This window comes from Peromyscus leucopus, chromosome 4 (assembly GCF_004664715.2).
Source record: "Peromyscus leucopus breed LL Stock chromosome 4, UCI_PerLeu_2.1, whole genome shotgun sequence".
Taxonomy (NCBI): Eukaryota; Metazoa; Chordata; class Mammalia; order Rodentia; family Cricetidae; genus Peromyscus; species Peromyscus leucopus.
The window spans coordinates 83,973,627-83,996,371 of NC_051066.1; the positions used below are offsets into that span (position 1 = coordinate 83,973,627).

The 22,745-nt window shown below is 37.2% G+C and overlaps 1 protein-coding gene across 1 annotated transcript in view; it reads right to left on the bottom strand.

The window, feature by feature from the left end:
* Mettl15 (methyltransferase like 15) overlaps nucleotides 1-22,745 on the bottom strand; it is a 160,040-nt gene that overhangs the window by 79,292 nt on the left and 58,003 nt on the right. The window contains 1 exon segment of the mRNA XM_028882391.2: nucleotides 12,320-12,456. Within this exon segment, the coding sequence (XP_028738224.1) occupies nucleotides 12,320-12,456 (137 nt within the window).

Below are 22,745 nucleotides of genomic sequence, written 5' to 3' on the forward strand. Positions count from 1 at the left end.
TGACCTTTTCATGCACACCTCACTCTTTTGCCCACCCTCATAGTACTCTATGTCCCTGATTCCCTCTTTCTGCCCTATTCAAATTGTTTCCCTTCTGCTTTATGCATGGGAATGAATTTCATAAAATATGAACTGTTCAGGGCACAAGGCAGGAATAATGGAGAAACAATAACAAAAAATTGTCCAGAAACGGAGAAAAAAAACTCCTAAATTTCATATGGAAGCACAAAGAGTTCTTGTTAGCCAAAGCAATCTCAAGAAGAAAGAGAACCAATGCCTGATCTCAAATTATACTACAGAGCCATAGTAAAAAACAAAACAAAACAAAAGAAAACAGGGAAGTACTAGCAGAAAACAGCACCTAGTCCTGTGGTTTAAAGCGAATTGCTCACTGATGTTCACAAACCCCTCACAAACAGGCAGAGTGAGAGAGTGTGGTGAGGGTAATGTGGCAGGAGTATAAGCAAGGTATGATGTACAAGGCAATAGTGCTGCATCACTTTTCAAATGGAGATGTGAACAAATGCTAATTGCTCTAGATAAGACAACAAAGACAGAGCTAAGCAACAATTCCACTGAAGTTCTGATGGTGAACTAAGGAGACTTTGTTAGGGGTTTCCTCACTTGTGGGAATGTGAGGGGTTATTTTCAGGAGAACAGGTGATCTCAAAAGCCCAAATTCCCACCCTAACATAGGTGAGAGCTGCTAGGAGCAGCGTAAACAGTCTTCCACTGGAATTAGGCTTCTCTCTCCTATGTACTATAGTATCCCAAGACTACATGTGGCAGGCAGGATTCCTGTCATTGAAGGGGAGGAGCAGACAGGAGTAAGTTTCTGTAATCCTAAGGAAAGACCCAAGTAGTTCTGCCCAGTTCTGAGAGGGTGTGCCCATAGGCCTGATCTTGTGGGATCGCTTGTAAGTAATAACAACTGCTCTCATTTCAAGATGGTAAAGCTACATCATATCCACAATATATATATATATTGCAAATGCTAAGATGAAACCCATTATTTCTTATGCCAATTTTAAGAATTAATTTTAAAAAGTAAATCAGAGAGGGGAAAAAGTGGAGTCATACTTAGGAGTTGTGAAAGGTTCTCTCAGCATGTTCATGGTGTTCTGAGAAGGTACCACAGACTTGAATAAGCTAGGACTACAGAAATGTGTTCCATCCTGGAGGTCAGAAAATCTAAGCGGAAGTTATCTGCAGTCCAGTTTCTAGTAAGGGCATCTCCTCTGCTCAAAAGGCACCTTACAGTGTCATATAGAGTACACAGGGCAAAGATGAAGGTTGTGGCCTCACAGAAGATGGATGGGTACTTTCCTTCAACTTTTTGTAAAGGGCACTAATTCCATTCAAGGGGCTCTGCTATCATGGATTAATCACTTCAAAAAAGACACCATATTCAGGGACCAGAGAGACGACCTGAAGGTTCATAGCACTGTTTGCTCTTTCAGAAGAGCTGGATTTGAGCCCAGCACCCCAACAGGCTGACTCCCAAACATCTATAACTTCAGTTTCGGAGGCCCCAACACCCTTTTCTGACCTCCTTGGGTACTAAGCATACACACACTGTGCAAATAGATAGACATGCAGGCAACGCACCCACACACTTTTTAAAAAAGGATTCATTACTTAATAATAATCTGTGCAACATAAATATGAAGGGCACAAATATTTGAGAACAAAAGAGAGATGGGGAAATTTCTTAAATCTAAGAAGTAAAGAAGAGAAGCCACGGCAAATACACTTGTCTGGAATCCCCAAAAACCAGAATGACATCAAACAGGAGCAACATAGGAGCAGAGGTCTTCACTGCAGACTGTGGCCACAAGTAAAGCACAGTCAAAATTCACTATCTTTGACTACTGCTTTCATGATACCGTCTTCCATTTGCTATCTAGACAGAAGCTAGCAGTCAAGCAAAGAAGGATCATGATATAAATGTAAGTAGACATCACTGTGGATAAAGAAAGATACAAGGACAAACGGTGACTGTGCAGCACACCTGTGAGAATTCAAGATGTGGGTCAACCTAGAAAGCTGGAAGAAGCAGTTCATTTTATATATGTAGGATATGGAAAACTCCTGAACATATCTATCACCTGTTCTCCAAGTTACTATTAAAATTGCACATAAGGAGCACAGTTAAGTATTTCCTGTGCCACATACATAAGTGTTTTGAGCACAATGCAGATATTAGATCTTCTTCCTCTGAAATCCCATCTCACTCCAAACCATGTGCCCTTTCCTCGTGGCATCTATATTTCACATTCTACCATATTTCAAGGTAAACAAGACAAAACAGGTTAAGGAATGGCAATGTTCAAGGTACTCAAAGCCTCTAGGTCAACTTGCCTTTCAAGGCAAAAGAATCTTAAAACATGTCCTTCCAAAACACCATTAATTTCTGCCTTGTTTAAGCCTTAATAAACACTTGTTATCAAAATTATTCTTTTTCCATGCCTTGAGCTAGTGACTGGGGACAGAAACATCTGTTAGATACAGCTTCTATCTTTGGTGAGCAAGAATATACAATGTGTCCACTTTCCTATCTCAGTGCTGGGCACCCAATCTGGCTTGAATCTATACATGCCTTGTGTTTGCAGTCAGTCTCTGAGTTTCTATGTGTACCAGTTCTGTTGTGTCTAGAAGACACTGATTCCTTGGAGTCATCCATCACCTTTGGCTTTTACAACCTTTCTGCCTTCCTCTTCCACACAGACCCCTGAGGGAAGGAGTATGATAAAAGCATCCCATTTAGAACTGAGCGCTCTGTTGTCTGTCATTTTTACATAGTCCAGTTGGTCTCTATGGTAATTCCTAAGTATTGCAAAGAAGTTTCTCTAATGTGGGTTGAGTGAGGAACTGATGCATGGGTATAGAAGTATGTCATTAGGAGTCAATTTATTGCTATATTCCTGTAGCAGAATAATAGTAGTAGGCTTTCCCCCAGGCCCATGACACACTGAGTCTTAGGTTCTTGGCCACTTAAACAGTGTCAGGCATGGGTTCTACCTCACAGAATGAGCCTGAAATACAATAAAAAAAAAGTAACTGACTACTCCCATAACATTTGTGCCACTAGTGCCCCAGTGTATCTTGCAGGCAGGTCGCTGCTTTAGGTTGCAGGACTTGTAGCTGGGTGATATTGATGATTACTTTTCTCCTCTGGTAGCATGAAGAGTACCTTTTAGTACCATGAAGGCTATTCACTGGGGTCAAGCTTCTAGTTAACATCACTGTGTTGGATAACACAGTAAGTATTGTCTTCAACAACAGGGCCTTATCATCATGTTGTAGAAAGCAACCAATAGCCTGTGGTATTTGGGGGGCTCCATGGGACATGTTTGACCAATGACTCAACAAGATGTAACCTATTCCTGGCACTAGAGGTTTTCCTTGTTGGTGCATTATATAACCTACTATTTGGAGGCTTAATTTAGATTCCTTTCTTATATGTATATATTTTAGGAAGCTTCTACAGTAGAAGCTTTCCACATAGTTTTTCAAATGGTCTTTAGTGTTTGTTAATTGTCCCTCCCTATAGTCCATCCCTTACCCCTCTCTTCTATCACTCTTCCTATTTAATCCTTCTATTCTGGTTTCACCTTTATCTGTCCATAACACTATCATCTATGTTCTCTTCCTTTGGGAATCCTCTCCACTCTGTCCCTACCCCACTCCATTACTAGGTAGCTAACCTCTGTGCTTATTTGGATTGTAGCCACATAACTGAAAGCTTAGAATTTAATATCCAGGGGCTGGAATGATGGCTAAGTAGTTCAGAGCAGGCTGATCTTCCAGAAAACATGGATTCAATTCCCAGCATCCACATGGCAGCTCACTACAGTCTGTAACTCCAGCTCCAGGAGTTCTAACACCTTCACACACATATACATACAGGCAAAATACCTATAAATGTAAATAACATTCACAATATTAGAGGAAACGTGTATTTATCTTTTTAGGTTTGGGCTATCTCTTTCACCCCCAACCAAAAAGCTATCTGCAATTCTTACCTTCTGACAAAGGGAACATTCGTCTTTTCCAGCAGATCACATCAACACACTCCAGGGTAGGCTGAATGTTAGGAGTAGTTGGCGAACACAAAACGAATGCCATGGTTTAGTTTCTGTTTTTTTGTTTTGTTTTGTTTTTGTGGGCTTTTTATTTTGTTACTCTTCTCCTTCTGAATTATTCTGTTTGGGTACTTTGGTCATAGAGACAGAAAGGTAACTAACAGCTATACAACAGACTGAAAGGATTTTCATTTCTTAATCATCCATTAGAGGCCGGGCGGTGGTGGCGCACGCCTTTAATCCCAGCACTCGGAAGGCAGAGCCAGGCGGATCTCTGTGAGTTCGAGGCCAGCCTGGGCTACCAAGTGAGTTCCAGGAAAAGGCGCAAAGCTACACAGAGAAACCCTGTCTCGAAAAACCAAAAAAAAAAAAAAATCATCCATTAGAACTTCTACTTTTGCTGGGCCATGGTGGTGCATGCCTTTAGTGTCAGCACTCTGGAGGCAGAGGCAGGTGGATCTCTGTGGGTTTGAGGCCAGCCTGGTCGACAGAGCTAGTTCTAGGACAGCCAAGCCTACACAAAGAAATCCTGTCTCAAAAAACAAAGGACAACAACAAAAAAAAAACCCGAACAAGAAAAGAAAGTCTACTTTCAGTTAATGGTCTCTATCTTCCCATTTTTAATGTAACTCTAAAAGTTCTAACAAATTTATACCAATGTAGCTATCAATGCACCACTACTCAAAATCATAAAATTAATTTAAAAATGATGAGATGTAATGTAGCTGGTAGCCATTCCAGCTTTAATCTGGAAGTTCCAACCCCCATTGAGGCTTCGGTAACTCTCACGCCTACAAGGCGGGGCTGAGAGAGGACCCTGAAGACCCGAGATCTGGATGTGCCAGCTCTCTTGGTTCCTTGACCCTGGACGCTGGAGGTAGACTGAGCAGAGTTCTCTAGAGAACACCGCTGGACTGTGTGATACCTTTCCCAGACCCTATTACCTATCCCTTCACTTATAAGTTACCCCACAAAATAAACCTCCCTTTTAACTACATGGATGGCCTTAATAATTTCACCAATAATGTATTTTTTTTTTTCTTTTTGGTAACTTGGAAGAATTCTTAGTCATGTGACTTGGCAAGTATAAAGAAAGTAGTCCAACCCTACAATATCACCAAGTCATGTAGAATAGTTTCCTAGAGGTGAACACAAGCCTTTCACAAATTTTACCTAGAGTCTTCCACTTCATGTTCTTCTTCTTGGGTAAATGACTCGATCTTGGAAACATACATTTGTTCACTGGTTTATGAGCTCAAGCAGTCTATATCATTTATTTACTCCCTATTCATCCTTCTGTGTAACAGCAGTAAAATTTTGTCACACGAACCTCAAATCTTTCCAAATTTAACATCCATCTCTTTTCCTTCGTCATATACACCTTCAGGGCAAGACTGCAGCTTCTTTATAGTCTTGGCTCTAACATCTACTAATGATAAAAAGTGAGTCACTTACTTTTTGTTTCGAAGTTTTCTCATCTTCAAATAGAGATAACAATGGTACCTGATACAGTCTGAACTATCCCTTCCAAGCTCAGGGGTTGAACACTTACGCTGCATCTAGTAGTGCTGTATTGCGAAGCTTATCTCCTTCAGAAGGTAGGACCAAACTGACAGAAGTGGATCACCATGAGCAAGTGTTTGAAGGATTTACTCAAACTGTAGTTCTGGCCTCTCTCTCTCTGCTTCCTGGTATGTCGCTGGGCCTAAATTCTGATGCCAAGGACATAGCCACTACACCGTGGACTAAATGTGCCAGAATCATGAGTCAAAACAAATCTAGCCTCTTGTTTCTGTCATGTATTTCATGACAGTGATACAAAAGAAATGAATACAATATCTGCCAGTTATAAATCCTGAGTTAATCAGGCCTAGAAAACTACTTAGTATGTCTTTTTTTTTGTTTGTTTTGTTTTGTTTTGTTTTTCGAGACAGGGTTTCTCTGTGTAGCTTTGCGCCTTTCCTGGGACTTACTTGGTAGCCCAGGCTGGCCTCGAACTCACAGAGATCCGCCTGCCTCTGCCTCCCGAGTGCTGGGATTAAAGGCGTGCGTCACCACCGCCCGGCCCTTAGTGTGTCTTTTTAATAAGTCATGAAATTGTTTTCATGGGTCTTAATTAGCATTTTATGAAATGGAAAGGAAGAGAATAGGAATATTAAGTATTATATAAAGTTAAATTAAGATTACCTCTAATGAAACAATTTTCTTAAAATCATTCACATATTTGGCTACATTCTATGAATTTGTTCAAAATGTACATTTTTTGTTTTATAAATATTTTTAACCTAAAATTTTTTCACATAATGTATTTTGATCGTGTTTCCCCTTCCCCAACTGTAGCAAGAATTGTAACAGGTCTTATTAATAAAATCAAACCTGGAGCCAGGTACTGGGGTCAACGCTGGAAGATCAGAGAAGCAGAACAAGCCACAGCTATCTCACCTTGAAATTCCTCAGCTGATCCTGTTTCCTCAGACTGGAAGCCTCTGAGTCCTCATCCAAATGGATCTCAGCTGAACTGCTTCTGGAAAGCCTGAAAGCTTAACCAGACTATAGTTCCTTGTCCTCACACCTTAAATACCTTTCTGCCTCCTGCCATTACTTCTTGGGATTAAAGGCGTGAGTCATTATGCTTGGCTGTTTACAATGTGGCCTTGAACTCACAGAGATCCAGGTGGATTTCTGCCTCTGGAATGCTGGGATTAAAGGCGTGTGCTGCCACTGCCTAACCTCTATGTTTAATATTGTGGCTGTTCTGTTCTCTGACTCCAGATAAGTTTATTAGGGTGCACAATATTTTGGGGAACACAATACCACCACACCCAACTCCTCCCAGAACCTCCCCACGATCCTACCCATCCAACTATATGACATATCTTTGAACTACAGATGGTGGTCTATTATCTTTTCACATATTTTTGATAACACAGTTGTCTAAAAAAAGAATGTTGTAAATATAACCTTTGCCCATGGTATAACAACATTACAGGATGGAATTATTTTTTGTGAAAGTAAAATCACTGAACTCTGGTTTAAAATTCCCAAGGCTTGATGAATGTGTTTATTTCATAAGTATGTTTTGTACTAACTAGTTTTCATGAAATTTCTAAGTCCTGAGAGCTATAAAGAAACTAAGACATGTAGCTTATATCATTACTAAGCTTACAGTATAAGGCAAAATAGATAGCAATCAGATAATTTCATAAATATTAAATTTTGGTTATGTTCATGACAGTTAATAAGTATAGTATGTTCTAAGATAATATGGTATCAGTATTATTCTAGTCTAGAACATCTGTGATGATTTACAGAGGAAATGAATTCCAGCCACGACCAAATGAATGTTACCTTGGTAAAGGAAGTAGGAATGTTACAACAGGAGAGAATGTTTGTTTATAAGTGGTGATAACAGAATATTCAAAGATCCCTAACAGTAAGGAGAATAGCACATTGAAAGGAACTATGAAACAAGTCATCACAACAGATAGAAGAGACATGCCAAGGAGTTAACCTAGAGCAGATCATGTTGGACCTTGTTCAAGATCCTGCTCTTGTACTTAAGAGCAATGGAAAGGCACCAGAGTACTTAAATGAGGGAACTATTTTAATAAAATTTTTATTTTATCAAAACTGTTCATGCTGTATAAAGTTAATGAAGAAAAAAATTGGAAAGTTGGAAGACTAGGAATTACCATTGTCTAGCAATATTATCATGTAAGATGGCTAATCTTACCAACTTAATGGTATTGAGAATCATCTAAGTTAGTGAGGCACATCTCTGGGTAGTGTATTAATTAATGGGGGAGAACCTGCCCTGAATGCAGTGAGTACCATCCTATAGCCCAGGGGCCAGAAGGAATTAAAAAAAAAAAAAAGAGTTTTTTTTAGAAAGTGTCGGTATTCTCTTTTTCTAGTTCCTGGAGAACATAACCTGAGCTGCTAAGCCAGACTCAACTGCTTTGGCTTTGCCAGAGAATATATATGTAAATTATTTCTAGTCACTGTCATTTGGTGGAAAGCACATATGAAACAACCTGAAGCCATGAATTAAAGACTTTTCCCTGTTTTGACTTCATATGCAAATGTGACAAAAGTTGAGATTTTTTTTAACTTAATAAGAAGAGAAGGTAAATGTCAAACATCTAATGTAAAGATAATACATACATAATTATGAATATATTGCATCATACAGATAAATTCCCAATTACATCGCTATGGAGGAAAGTTCTTAAATTGCTGAAAGCAATAAATGCCTAGCTTTTAAAAATTTGCTTGAAAAAACCCAATAATGAAATCAGCATAATTTCTATTTCCCTCTTCAAACATTTCTATATTTTCTGAGCCTATTACATGAAATGCATACTACTCCTCAAGTCATTAGAAAGGATCCTATGTTTTTAAATTGCCTTGAACATCCATTTTCCAGTAAGCTAAGACTAAACTGTGTGCCCCGCTGCTCCAATTTAAATGTGTTTCCTTGGCATAGTCTTCAGAGGCAGTGGGAAAAGGTACAGTTTTCAAACAGCAGGAAATCTAACATGCCATCTTATCTGAAAGAGCTAAAATTGGTTAACAGAAAAGTCAGCGTTTGCCTGAATTGTTCAGTTTTCAGAAAAATGCTGGTCTAACTTAGTTTTGACAGGGTAAATAATATGAAAATTTTCAGAAGTGTAAAGCATTTTAAAATGACAGGAACATAAATACATAAAGAAGTAATTATTTTCTCAAAAGATGTTCATATTAAAGTAAAAAACTACTCATTTCATTGTGTTCTCTAACACAAACTGTGGTTCCTTGTTTCAAGAAGATAATATTTCATTAAACATCCAGTATTCCCAGAAATAACTTCCATTCAAATTTTTCTTGTGCCCATTTTGTACTACTGATATATATATATATATGTGTGTGTGTGTGTGTGTGTGTGTGTGTCTATATATATATGTGTGTGTGTACATATATATGTATACACCATATAATAACACACTGTATATTATAATTTACATGAATATGCATACATGTGATCATACAAGTATAGCTTCTTTTAGCTACTGTTTTGTTCTCCAAAGCCTCCTGTCACCAAGTCCTCAATAAGTACCTATGCAGACTAATATATATATAATATATATATATGTATATATTATATAAACATATATATAATGTTTAAGCCCAAGGAGGTATCTTGATAGACACTGCCTTTTTTATTTAGACAAAAAAACATATATTTATATTAGTATTATAAATAGCCTTTAAATTTATTATGTGTTCCCTATATCTTCATTAGCAAAATTATACTTCTCCATAGTGTACCATTATAAGTTCATTACCTTCATTACCACTACTAAGTTGGATCATCTTTTCAAAGTGTTCTGTGAAGAAATCTAAAAGAATTTTTATGTCCATTTTGACAATTGGATTTTGTGCTCTTCTTATCAAAACTCATTCTACATTAATATATACCAGACTTCATTCTCAAATTTACTGTTTAAAAATTGGTGTATCATTTTATAACCAAGATTTTCTATTTTATAGAATATGATTTCTAAATTATGATTTATAGATCTGGGAGTGTGATTAGGGAAATTTCTCAAATTGAAATTAACTCTATATTGTTCCTTCAGTTTACTTTTAGAATTTTATTACCATTTTTTCACACATTTTCCCTCTGTTGGAATTCACTTTTTAATGTAATATAAACATAGAGGTCCATTTTTTTCTGTAAAGCTGAAAGGCACATCAGTCCTATTTATTATAATATGCTATTTTACTAATAAGTATAAATATTTTTGTCATTCTTTAAATTGTTTTACTTAGTGGAATCTGTTTCCAGAATCTCTAAGAACTCACTGGGCCTATTCTCATGACAATGCCATACTGATTAATTATAGTCATTTTACAGTATTACCTGATACCTGGCAATCTAGGCTTCCTCTGTTTTTTATTCAAAAATATGTCCTTTCTATCTACTATAAAAAATATCACATCATTCAAATAAAAAACAAAATATCAGTTAAGATGAAGTTGAAATGCTTTATGGAGGTGGATTACATAGATAAATGTTTTTCAGGAAAAAAATAGGTTTCCAGAAAGAGTAATTTCTTCTACCCCCAAACAGATATGTTTCCCTTTGTTCAGATCTTGTACTGTATTTCATAAAGTTACACTTTATCTGAAAGAGAAAAATTGATAAACTTATTATTAACAATTTTATTTACTTTTAGGGCCTCTTGTGAATGGAGTTTTAACACCATTTCTTATAACAGGTATTTAAAATTACATGGATATTTAAATTTACAGGTAGCGATTTTATCATATCACGTGTTGGGTTTTTATTTTTAATTATGTGTGGTGTGTGTGTGTGTGTGTGTGTGTGTGTGTGTGTGTGTGCGCGCGCGCATATGTATAGGGGTGGGAGTGAAGTACATGTGTGAGTGCAGTGGCCAGCAGAATATAGAGGTACTGGATCCTCTGGCGGATGTGTTACAGGTGATTGTGAGCTGCCCTACATGGGTCTGGGAACTGAAAATGGATCCTTTACAAAAGGCCTCACATTGTAGAAAGAGAGAACTCCCACAGGTTGTTCTTTGAACTCTACAAGTGCACTGTGGCACGCAAATGTACAAAGGAATAATCAAATAAATGTAAATGATTTCCCTTACATTCTTTTGTTTAACTGGGAATTTTTAATAAAAACAGCTTGATAATTTTTATTTCTTTCAAACTTTTATATGTCTAACACTAATAGCTTCCACATCTACAAAATGAAAAATATTATGCTTGGTAAAATAAAATCTACTTAAAACAAATACAACTATGTTACATTGAAGAAATGAGAAAGACCTAAAAAATTTTTTTAAAAAAGCACCATGTTGTTGAACCACATTTTCATATTATTTCTAGAGAAAATGAGAAAATGAGATCAAGCTGACAGACTTGCAGAAGAATGTACATTACTGAGAATTTCATTGAGAGCATGAATCTTTCTCTTTAGATCTGTACAATTTGTTGAAAGCATGGGAAACATCCTCCACCTGAATGTGGAATGATTCTACTCTTAGACTCTAGATGAACTTCCCCGTGGCCATACTGTGCTATTTGACCAAAGATACCATTTCATTGTTAGATAGTGGTAAGTAATAACCAGTTCCCATAAAGTCAAACTCCAGTCTGTTTTCCTGATGCAGGTGCTGAGTGTGACAGAATAAAAATCTCTATTCCTGAAAATAGTCCTTAAACTGGGAAACAGTCACCTAAGTTCCATGACACTTTCTCTTCTAAAGTATTATAAACACCATATGATGCCATTTTTCTGTGTGATTCACACGATTCTCTAGTGGTTGCTCATAATACAAAATAAGACAATATTTAACGTGTGTGTGTGTGTGTGTGTGTGTGTGTGTGTGTGTGTGTGTGTGCCACAAGTGTGGGTACATGTGAGTATTCAAGCCATTGCTTGTATGGGGAGATCAGAGATCAGTGGACAACGTGTAGACCTTGGCTCTGTCCTCCCACCACATGAGACTCATGGACTGAACTCAGGTTGTCAGGCTTGGAGGCATGCACACTTGCCTGCTGAACCATCTCTGTGATCCTATTTATTTTAAAAGTGTCAGCGTGAGAGCCCACTAGCTCTAGGAAAAGGATAAATAACTGTCTCTATGTGAATTTCAGAAAATTCAGAGAAGCAGGTGTATTATTGTCAGATATACTCTGTGAGATCTCCTACTTTATTCAGCTCAATTTCTAGAAAGTAACTATTAAAGTTTTTCATTGTATTGTATTGTGTAATATTTTGAGAAGATGTCTTCATATCTTGCCCAGGTAGGCCTTACATTCCTGGTCTCAAGATTGAGATCCATGTGCCTCTGCTTGGTGAGCAGTACATACTAGAGGTAAACATCACTAAATACAGCTAACAAGAATGATTTCCGGACAGTATGCTAATTGTCAAAATAGTGTTTCTGGAAATTTTCAAGATATATTTAATCTTATATACTGGAGTCATTGTTTTGTATTTTATTCCCACAGATTTAGAAAGTATATGTGCATTAATGTCATTACTTTATGTGGCATTGTAGACATTGTTTACATGAATTCTGTCTTTTGCAGGGGTGTGTATGAACAGTGAAATAGCCAATTAGGAAAAAAGAGTACAACATTCAAGGTAAAGTGAAGTCCAGGGAGAGAAACCAAACCTGGTGAAACTGGGCACCAAAAACAAATACAGTATTACTTACGGATACGCTTTGGCAAGCTGCTCGGCAAGTGCATAAGCTGTTGGGTCTCGGTCTAAAGCATAGACAGTAATATCCGGTTCCTTCTGCAGCATGGCTTTTGTGTGTCCTCCTGAACCAAATGTCATATCTAGAAAAACCTTACCAACATAGAAAAAGAAAATTACTCTTTAGCATGAACATAAAAACATTGTTTTGAACTCCTTTAATTTATAGAAGTAGACAACTAGAAACAAACATAAAAATAGTGTTGTTTGCCTTAAATTCAAATTTTCAGAAATGAGACTTGGCTTTATTTTGAGCTTTAAGTGTTTTAAAAAAGGAAACCTCATCAAAATATCAGTAAAATCCACTAGAAAACCAAGTTATATTAATATTTCCCCATGTGGTCAAACTGGCCACTCTGCCATGATGCTAGCTCTATAGTGCTTTATAGCTAGTAAAACTGGCTGTGGGTGGATTACATAGATAAATGTTTTTCAGGAAAAAAATAGGTTTTCAGAAAGAGTAATTTCTTCTACTCCCAAACAAATATGTTTCCCTGTAATAATAATGTCACATCATTGGAGATGGCTTAAAATAGGAGTGGCTGACATCATACTGATTTCATTAAATACTTGCAATGAAATCTAGATATATTCATGAAGGTGGGAATGAGAATAGATATTCCTAAAAACAGTCACAGAACAAATAAAATACAATCTGAAAAGTAAAAAACTTAACATATACAAGACAAAAAAGTCAAAGACTTATGTCTAAATAGCTGAGACAAATTCTAAGCTTGTCATTAAATTAGGTACATATCTTTGAAAATAACCACCAAAGTAACACAATTCTAATACCTTTAAATGTCTCTATTGTTTAAAAGCAAGGATAATAAAAGACATAAAAGAAACTACACAGACTGAGCAGTTTATAGTCATGTATATAAATATATATGTAATATCAATTAATGAAAAAAAGGAGGCCATGAATTTGAAGGAGAGCAAGGAGAGGTATACTGCAAAATTTGAAGGGAGGAAAGGGGAGGAGGGAATGATTTAGTTATACTACAATCTCAAAAATGAAAGAAATAGTTTTTAGAAAGAAAATACAAAGAATATGCCATTCCATACTACCTAATTAAATATTATTTCTCATCCAAACCATGCCTCTTTGGAGAGTGAAAGATTCACCAATAATTCTACCAGAACACTAGAATATATTTAGATGCATATCTTTAAATGTGTGGTTCTTCCCAGACATAGAAAGTAGTTAACTTACTTGGTCACACTGTAGACATAGAAAGTAGTTAACTTACTTGGTCACACTGTAAACAGAATTGTGAAATTACAGTTGAGCAAGACCCCAGATCTAGACCATAAGAAACAGCGAGCAAATTAGTTGGTTAGGACTGATTTGGAAATCAGGCAAATCTGAACACCCTCCCAAAGTCATGCGTTTAGTTTAATGGACTATTTCAATAAGGTCACTGGGAATATAAAATAAAGACAATGTAGTGATGTTGGATACAATGAGAATTATCAACCGGAGTTAAAATATATTTAAGTACACATGTTAAAAACTGTATGTACAAACTTCACAAGAAGGGAAATTCCTGAAATGGATTAAAATGTGTCTACTCCTTGAACATTAAAACCTACTTAATCTGGAGGAAGTCTTCTCACTAAAATAGAAAGAAGATGGCCATGAAACAAAGTGAACTAAACATGGTAAAAAAAAAATGTACAAGCAGCATTGACACAATTTTTTTACTTACTTTTTTATGTGGTGTGTATATAATCTATGATTCTGTATCACATGTGTGGTGCATGTATATGGACATGTGTGTATTGGGTGGGTACATGTGCCTGGCTTTATGTGGGCTCTGGGGCTTTGAACTCAGGATCTCACACATGTATGGTAAGTTGTTTTTACAGTTAGCCATTTCCCCAGCACCAGCATAAAAAAATTTACAGAACTTAACAATATACTTCTACCAGCATTGGTACAAAAAGCATGGATATATATTTTATACTACTTTAAAAAGTAATTTTTCATTTTAAGAAATTCACATTTGGAGGGGCTGTAGAAGACTTAGTGGTCAAGAGCACTGGTTGTTCTTCGAGTGAATTCTGTTTCAGTTCCCAGCATCCACTTGGAAGCTCACAACCATCTGTAACTGGAGTTCCAGAAAATACAAAGCTTTCTTGTGGCTTCTGCTGGCATCAGGGATGTGTACTGTACATAGACATACATGCAAAAAAACCCCACATATGCACATGAAATATAAGCAAATAAATATCTTAAAGGAGAAAGACATGCACAAATCTCAGGATCAGATAACTTTTTTTCCCAGTGTATATCTTCATGTTCTTAGTGAGTAAGCAAAAATCTTCTAAGTTACAAATCTTCTATCCATCCTTATCTCTGTTTTAAAGTCATTTCAGCATAATTTAAACAAAGAACTTTCCCCAGACAAAGCTCATATAGTATCAACATCAAATACTGCCCAGAAAACTGGATTTAAATAAACAATTTTCAAATGATTAACTTGTCACAGGTCAAATAAATCCCAAAAAGTTTGTTAAAAGGTGTGGTTTTCTTATTTAAAAGTATTCTGGAATATTTGAGATGATGATTACAACTTACACTATTGATTTTTAAATATATCATGATTATGTTCTTGGAGATGTACTATTTCCTTGATTTTTTTTTTATCCTTGTGTGATTGGACACCAGATGGCCTGGGAATTGAACCTGGGTCCTCTAGAACATTAGTCAGTGCTCTTAACTGCTAAGCCATCTCTCTCCTCCAGAGTACTATCAATCAAGAAAGTTTCTGCATGAGAATAAAAATCATTTATTACTAGACACAGCAAGCAAAAAGTGGGAGATAAATGGGATTTATGAAACAAGAAGTGAACAGTACCACATGTCCTGGGGAAATGGGTGACCCGAGCCATCACTTTTCACTTTTAAAATTATAATATGCATTATGATTTTTTCACTCTCATGGACAGTTAATATGACATTAGGTGACATTTTTCATTCTCACAAGTTGATAATATAGTAGAAAACTTTATCCTTGATGCACCCTTTTCTTAGTAATTTACAAAACAAATCAACATGCTTCAAATAACCCTTTTCATAAGCCTCCTCTATAAATACGTCACAAATATAATCTCATGCTACCTACTACAACTTACTTAATTAAAAAAAATCAAACTTACTGTTGATATTGAATTTATTCTAGATAATTCAATTATTAACTGCATAGCCCTGACTACATCATCTTAGTTCTCTGAGCTTCAGGAGTTTCTCCAGGAAGAAAGGGAAATGATTTTACAGTTTACCAAGCATGAGAGTAATCCTGTTTGCTCTAAGGAAAACATAGGGAAGGAAAATGGACAAGTGGAAATCGTCAGTTTTTTGTAAAAGAAAAAGGCAAAAGATGATGTCAGCAACTGAGATGACACGAAGGCTGTTTGATCAACACCAACTCCTCCAGTATTCTTCCTAAACAAATTAAAAGGAGAGGGAGTGACAGAGGAGGAGAACAATAAAACTGTGAACAGCTACCAAAAAGCACAGCAGATTGGCACTGTAGACGTCAAACCATGAAGTTTAACTGTGGATCAGCCATCCCGACTAGGATCCATCAGGTCCGAGGGAAAATGTCTTTCATCCATGCTCCTTCTCTTCCTCTCTCCTTCCTCTCCTCTCAGGCTCTAAGTCTTCTTCCTCCTTCCCTCCACCCCACTCCTTGTGCCAGGATGAGTTCTGAGGTGTGCTTCGTTATCTCTTGCACTCTTCCTTCTCTTTTTAGGCAGGTGTTTTTTTTAATAATATATGTTCCTTGTGGGTTTTTTTTTTTTTTTGGCACAGGGAAAAAAGAAAAAAAATTGTTTTATATTTCCTATCTTTTGGAGACTACCGAAACCATTTTATTGCAAAGAAGCACTGCATCTTTTAGCAAAAATAAATGGGAAATGCTGGTTAAACAGCAGAGAAACTGTATTTAAGAAGAGATACTTCTCTGACACTGGATAGAGGAAAGAGAAAAGATGGACAAGTCATGACTTGACTAGTATCCAATGAGAGCATTATTCTAGATGACGGACCGAAAGGGTGGCCTCTCAGTTAGGGAGTACCAGTAGTTCTTGCGATGTCTGTGTCCCTCTGTGGCACACAACAGCATCATTTCTGGTTTTGGTGAGTATGTATAAGCAGAACAAAAGGACTCAGAAAAATTCACTGGGGCATACCATGAGTAATGGCATGCAGGCACATGCACATTTCAAGATGAGGGGACATGTGGGGAAGAAGGAAGACAGTTTCTTCTCAGAATAAAAATAAAAGTGGTTTAAAGAAGAAATAAACTACTTCCCACTTAATTTGGTGGAATGAGGACAGATCAATAGTAAGTACATTAATGCATCCTTGTTGATATGACATGAACAAAAAAGCTAAGGATCCCAAGGTCACCACTTAGAATCAGGTGACACCAAGGAGCATGCATCAGTCAAGAAAGAGCTGCCAAAATGGAGGCCTCAGTACTCTAAGCAAAAGCTGTCAACTGCTGCAGACCATCAAACTGTTATTGACAAGTAAATTGATTCATTAAAAATGAGAACTCTTGAGAACACTAATAATTTATAATTCATTGTAATGTTTAATTCTGTAACATGTTTTGTTTGTCGGTGAGCAATCTTTACATTTAAAATAAAAAAAGTATTTTTTGCTTTACATTAACTGTTTTTGATATAATAATTAATATTGTATCTCCATAATCACCTAAAATCAAAGAAATTATCCTGTTGTACCTATTTCTTTGCAGTGAATTAACAATTGAACCACAGCTGTCGATCTGATTTGGACATGGGAAAGAAAAAATTTCAGAGCAAAAAGTTATATAACTGAATATCCAAATCCTTCAATTTATGAAGAGACTGAAGAAGGTCCAGAAGGAAGATGGTTGAAGGCAATGTTATCACTAAATCTGTCACCCAATAATATTCCCCTATCAAAGTGATATCACTGAAATGCAAATGATTTTTTCTCTTTCTTTCTTTCATTTCATTTCATTGTTCAAGACAGGGTTTCTCTGTTTAGCTCTGGATGTTCTGGAACTCTCTCTATAGACCAGGCTGGCCCTGAACTCAAGAGATCCACCTGCCTGTGCCTCCCCAGTCTTGGGATCAAAGACATGGGCCTAAGGCTGAGCTTTGCTTCATAGGTCTTCATCATACATAAAAGCAACTACTATTTTACCATTTCATTTTGTTCAGGGTGTTTATGAAGATAAGCTGGTTGAATATATTCTAAGAACAAACAACTGTTTTGCATGTTGCCTGGTATAAATATTGCTTGCTTTTGTCACAAGCTCTGATGAAGACAGAAGAACTCACAGGTTATAGCTTTAAGGTCTTTTTTTTTAATTTAAAAATAGTAACCAAAATTAAAATGAAACATTAAAACCAAAACATCATAGATGGATAAAGCTAATAATCACAAATAAGTTTAATTTAATTCTCTACTCATACAAATTTTCATTTTTCTGGACTATACTTAGCCCTATATTTGCATGCTTTCTATGTCTGGAAGTCTCTGAGACTATGGTAATGCTCCTTACTGAATATGGAAAGTGATAAGAGACCAGTGTACCTGAAATCATCAACAGGGACTAAGAAATTGATAAACTGATTTCTTTTCAATATAGCAGTTCTAATCATTAAAAAATTCACATTGGAACACCATTGCTAAAATTGGACATGAAGAAATTTTTAGCCATGAACAGCATGAGGGCAGATCTCCCAATTACATTTTCCTAATGTTGATTAGTCATTTCCAATCTGTGCAAGATTTTTAATAGTAAGTTAGCATCTGAATTTGGAAAGAATATGGCCTGGCTTCACTTTCTTCCTAAGAATTTTTTTCCTGGTAATTTTTAATTTTGACTTTTTTTTTTTAAGAAATAAAATGTTGGATTCCTGAACTCCGACTAATGTTTGGCTGTGGGTCTCTGCATATGCTGCCATCAGTTGCTGGATGATGCCTCTCTGACAACAATTGAGTTAGGCACCAATCTGGTTACAGGAGATGGCCAGTTCAGGCTACTCATCTACTATTGCTAGAAGTCTAACCTGGGCTCCTTGCCATAGACTTCTGGGGGTTTCTCCTGAGCCAGGTTTCTGACCAACCCCAAAATTGCCCCTCAGTGCTCTCCTACTCCATGACTCCCAACCTGATTGCTCATGTTCCCTTCTCCACCTGCCCTAAGTCTACTCACAAAATCTCTTCTATTTCCCTTTCCCAGGGAGATCTGGGTGTCCCCCCATGAACTCTCCTGGTAACCTAGTCTCTCTGGGTCTGTGGATGGTAGCAAAGTTATCCTTTATTTTACAGTGAAAATCCACTTATGAGGACTCACTCATGTTTGTCTTTATTGGTCTGGGTTACCTCACTCAGGATTATATTTTCTAGTTCCATCAGAGGAGAAAGGAGTATAAGAACCAGAATGTTGGTCAAGGGTGCCATGGGAAGGCTCGCACAATAAACTAACCTCAGACTGAACCTACAACTAGGAAGCCTGCATGAGACTGACCCAGGTACTCTGCATATATGATACAGAAGCCTGGTCCTCTATGGGACTCCTAACAGCGAAACAGGGGCTGTCTCTGACACTTTTGCTGGTTTTTGAGACCCTATTCCTCATACTGGGTTGCCTTGCCAAGCCTTAACACATGGGGAGGTGCTTAGTCATACTGCAACTTGATATGCCATGTTTTATTGATACTCACAGGAGACCTGCCCTTTCCTTGAGGGAGCCAGAAGAGTAGGGGATTGGGGCATAGGAGTGGAGGGATCGGGGAGAGGGGCTGGAAGGGGAGTATGGGAGGGAGACTGCAGCTGGTATGTAAAATAAATAGATGAATAAATAAAATAAAATGACATGTACCCCCTCAAAAAGAAATAAAGTGACTTAAAAATATTTGCAGTTACATTTCACTTGTCAACAATAAATTCTAGCCTGAATTACTGAAATACACAAAACACATACTGAACTTTAGAGATTTTTTTTAGGAAATAGACACATTTTGCACGGCATTCATCCATGTTCTGTATATTAATTGAGCATTCTGCACTGATAGAGCCATAGCAGGCAATACAAATATTGTGTATAGGCTCTCCAGTCTGATGTGGGAATTTGAGAACGCAAAGAAATAATTATAACATCAATAAAATGGAATCTACAATATCAGAAAGGAGAAAAGAAACAGGAAAAATGAATAATCTTCAGGTATTTCCAAATGTTTTGCTGTTTACTGAAAATTATTCCCTCCTTAGTTCATATGTTAGAATTGTGAAGCAGAAAACTTAGGAAACATGTTGAAAAGATGGTATCAAATCAAATTATGTTGCTCTTGAAAGACTGAAGCAAAGAATTTATATTATTTTAGCTAAAAATGGGGCACTTTGAGCATTATTCTTATCAGTGATAGTGAGGAAAGAACCTTGTGCCTTGTGCATGTCAGGCAAGCATTTAAGAATCTTAGAAGTATAAGCCCTTCCCAAATAATTCTTAAGACACAATAGCATTAAGTAGATAGTAGGCTGTAAGAAATAGTGGTTTAGAGACTTCTATTTCTATAGTAACTAGATTGCAGGCAAGAAGGTGCTGAACAGGCTGATGGGAGGAAGGCTTATTACAAGAACATAGCAAAGTGTATGTTTCCTTCATGTCAAGAACAACCCCAGACATTTCATTGCTATTATTTATTCATTGAAAAGTAAATATAAAATCACATGTAACCAAATAATTCTCAAATTCTGGGATATCGTAATTAGTAATGTTCTACAGAGGACAAAAAAAGAAAGGGTTAAACAAATTGTCTAACCACAGTGAATGTCAGGTACATATTGTATAAACATTATTCTTTCCTGAACCTATACTATGATCTACTTTGCATTTATAGACTAGACTAGAATAGACTAATTGGATGTGGTGGGTGGAAACTTTGAGAAATGAAAACTAGTCATAAAGCATGGCATCGGGGTACTGAAGGATTATAAAAACTACTTATTTCACAATTAAATGTTCAGCACTCATTGAGTGCTACAGAACACTGCTGTCTGGATAAGGAATAATTGTTTCTGTCTTAAACTGAGCAAAGCTGTCATTACTCAAAGAAATCCCCTCATAAGATTGGGCTACCTAACATACCCTCCTGGAGAGAACTCACCAGACCCATGGAGCACAAGAGGGATACAACAACAGTCTCTATATTTTAATAGTTCATATAATTCTTACAAATCCTAAAAAAAAAAAAAAATTCTCATCTCACGAAAGTGTATAATGAGATCACTGCAGAAAATAAGACTTGGAGGCACAATTAGGACAGAAGCAGAAAAAAAGATAAACCTTTCTTGTGTGGGGGAGGAGTAAGTGTTTACATGCGGGTGTACTCAGCCAAGCATACATGTGTATGCATAGGGCAGAGGTCAACTTTGGGTGTTTTCTCTGCCTCAGTTCATGAGACAAGGTCTCTCACTGGTCTGGAACTTAGTGTTTTGGCTAGAGTGCCTCGGCATCCAGCCCCTAGAACCCAGCCATCTCTAACTTAGTTACTGGGGATACAGGAATGCTGCACCATTCCAAGCTTTTATGCCCCGGCTACAGAATTTGCACTCAAGTCTTCATGTTTGTGCAACAAGCACTTTACCCACGAAGCTGTGTCTCCAGCTAAGACAATTATTTCTTCTCTGCTCCTTTCATAGTTGCTCTCTGTGCCTTGAGCTAGGCATGATGACAGGCATCTGTAATCTCAGTAACTAGTACTTGGGAAGTTGATAGAGGAATATCTTCAGTTCTAGACATAACAAAACAATGACTCAACTTTAAAAATAAAAATGGTAATGGGATAACCTTTTTACACCAGAAGAAAATGGAAAATATGAGAAGATGCAGGGATCCTGATAGAAAAGGCAAAGCAGCCAGGCGGTGGTGGCTCACGCCTTTAGTCCCAGCACCTGGGAGGCAGAGGCAGGTGGATCTTTGTGAGTTCGTGGCCAGCCTGGTCTACAGAGCAGGATCCAGGAAAGGTGCAAAGCTACAGAGAGAAACCCTGTCTCAAAAACCAAAAAAAAAAAGAAAAGAAAAGAAAAAGAAAGAGAGAGAGAGAGAGAGAGAGAGAGAGAGAGAGAGAAAGACAGAAAGAAAGAAAGAAAGAAAGAAAGAAAGAAAGAAAGAAAGAAAGAAAGAAAGAAAGAAAGAAAGAAAGAAAGAGAGAAAGAAAAGGCAAAGCATCTTAAGAACTTCACTGTGGACCATGGTTCATTTGGGTATCCCCACAGACATCACATCTGGTGCATTGGCTGCGGCATCTATTGCTGGAAGGGTACTGCCTATGAAACTGTTACTCTGACATCATTTAAAGCTTACAGGCATTCAATCAGCTATGTAGGAAGAGTAGTGTAACAACAGTGATTACACAGCTACACTTTGACCTGGCAAACCAGTTCAGTCATTCTAGATTAGAGAAGATGTTATTCCTCTACAGCAGCAGTTCTCAACCTTCATGCCTTCCCTTTATGTGTGTATTCTTTAACTTTAGTGAAAGGCTCTTTTCATTGCAATTTAATAAAAAATATAAAAAAGAATCTTACAAAAGGAATTTAGCTGTGTAAATCTAATCATTTTTGTGTTGTAAACTTGAGGCAGTGAAGTGAGGGGCACTTCTGGGGACAGATTTTGAAAAGAATACTAAAAAATGAAAATCTACAGCTATAATAGTTCAGTAATGCATCGGATTAGCAAAGAAGCTCGATTTCTAGCAACACTTAAGAAAAATCACACTCTAATTATACTTTTAAAACACATCCTAAAAAACTCGATGCACGTAAAAATGCTGAATTACTTTGATTACAAACACACATACTATGAAGCAGCCTCAGGGAATACTAGGGCCCTGGAGGGGACAAAGCACACATTTGCAACATGGAATACAGAGGAGAATCTCAGATGTAACTGGTGAAAAATGAGCTTTCTGACAAGGTTATTCAGACACCCTGATAAAAATAATGTGTGTGGCCAGTTCCAGACTTGCTGCCCATGATGCTGAGCCACCTTTGCTTGGTCAGTTATTTCTTCTCTTCCTTCTCTCTCCCCACATCCTACTGAGAAGGTCAAGGCATGAGACTACTTCCAAACCTAGAGCCTGTGACCCTTCTTTCTTATGTGACCACTATGACAGGTAAGCTACTTCTTCCCTTTCCCATCCCCCTCTACCACCACCCCCATCCCACAAGTCCAGGTCCAGACGGGTGGACTTAGAACTTGCTTGGTTCAAGAGCCACCTTTGACTGGTAAGGCTCTCATTTCCACTCCCACAGTTCCCTACTCTCATTGCCATCCTTTATGTTTACAGGCCTAGATATATATCTCCTA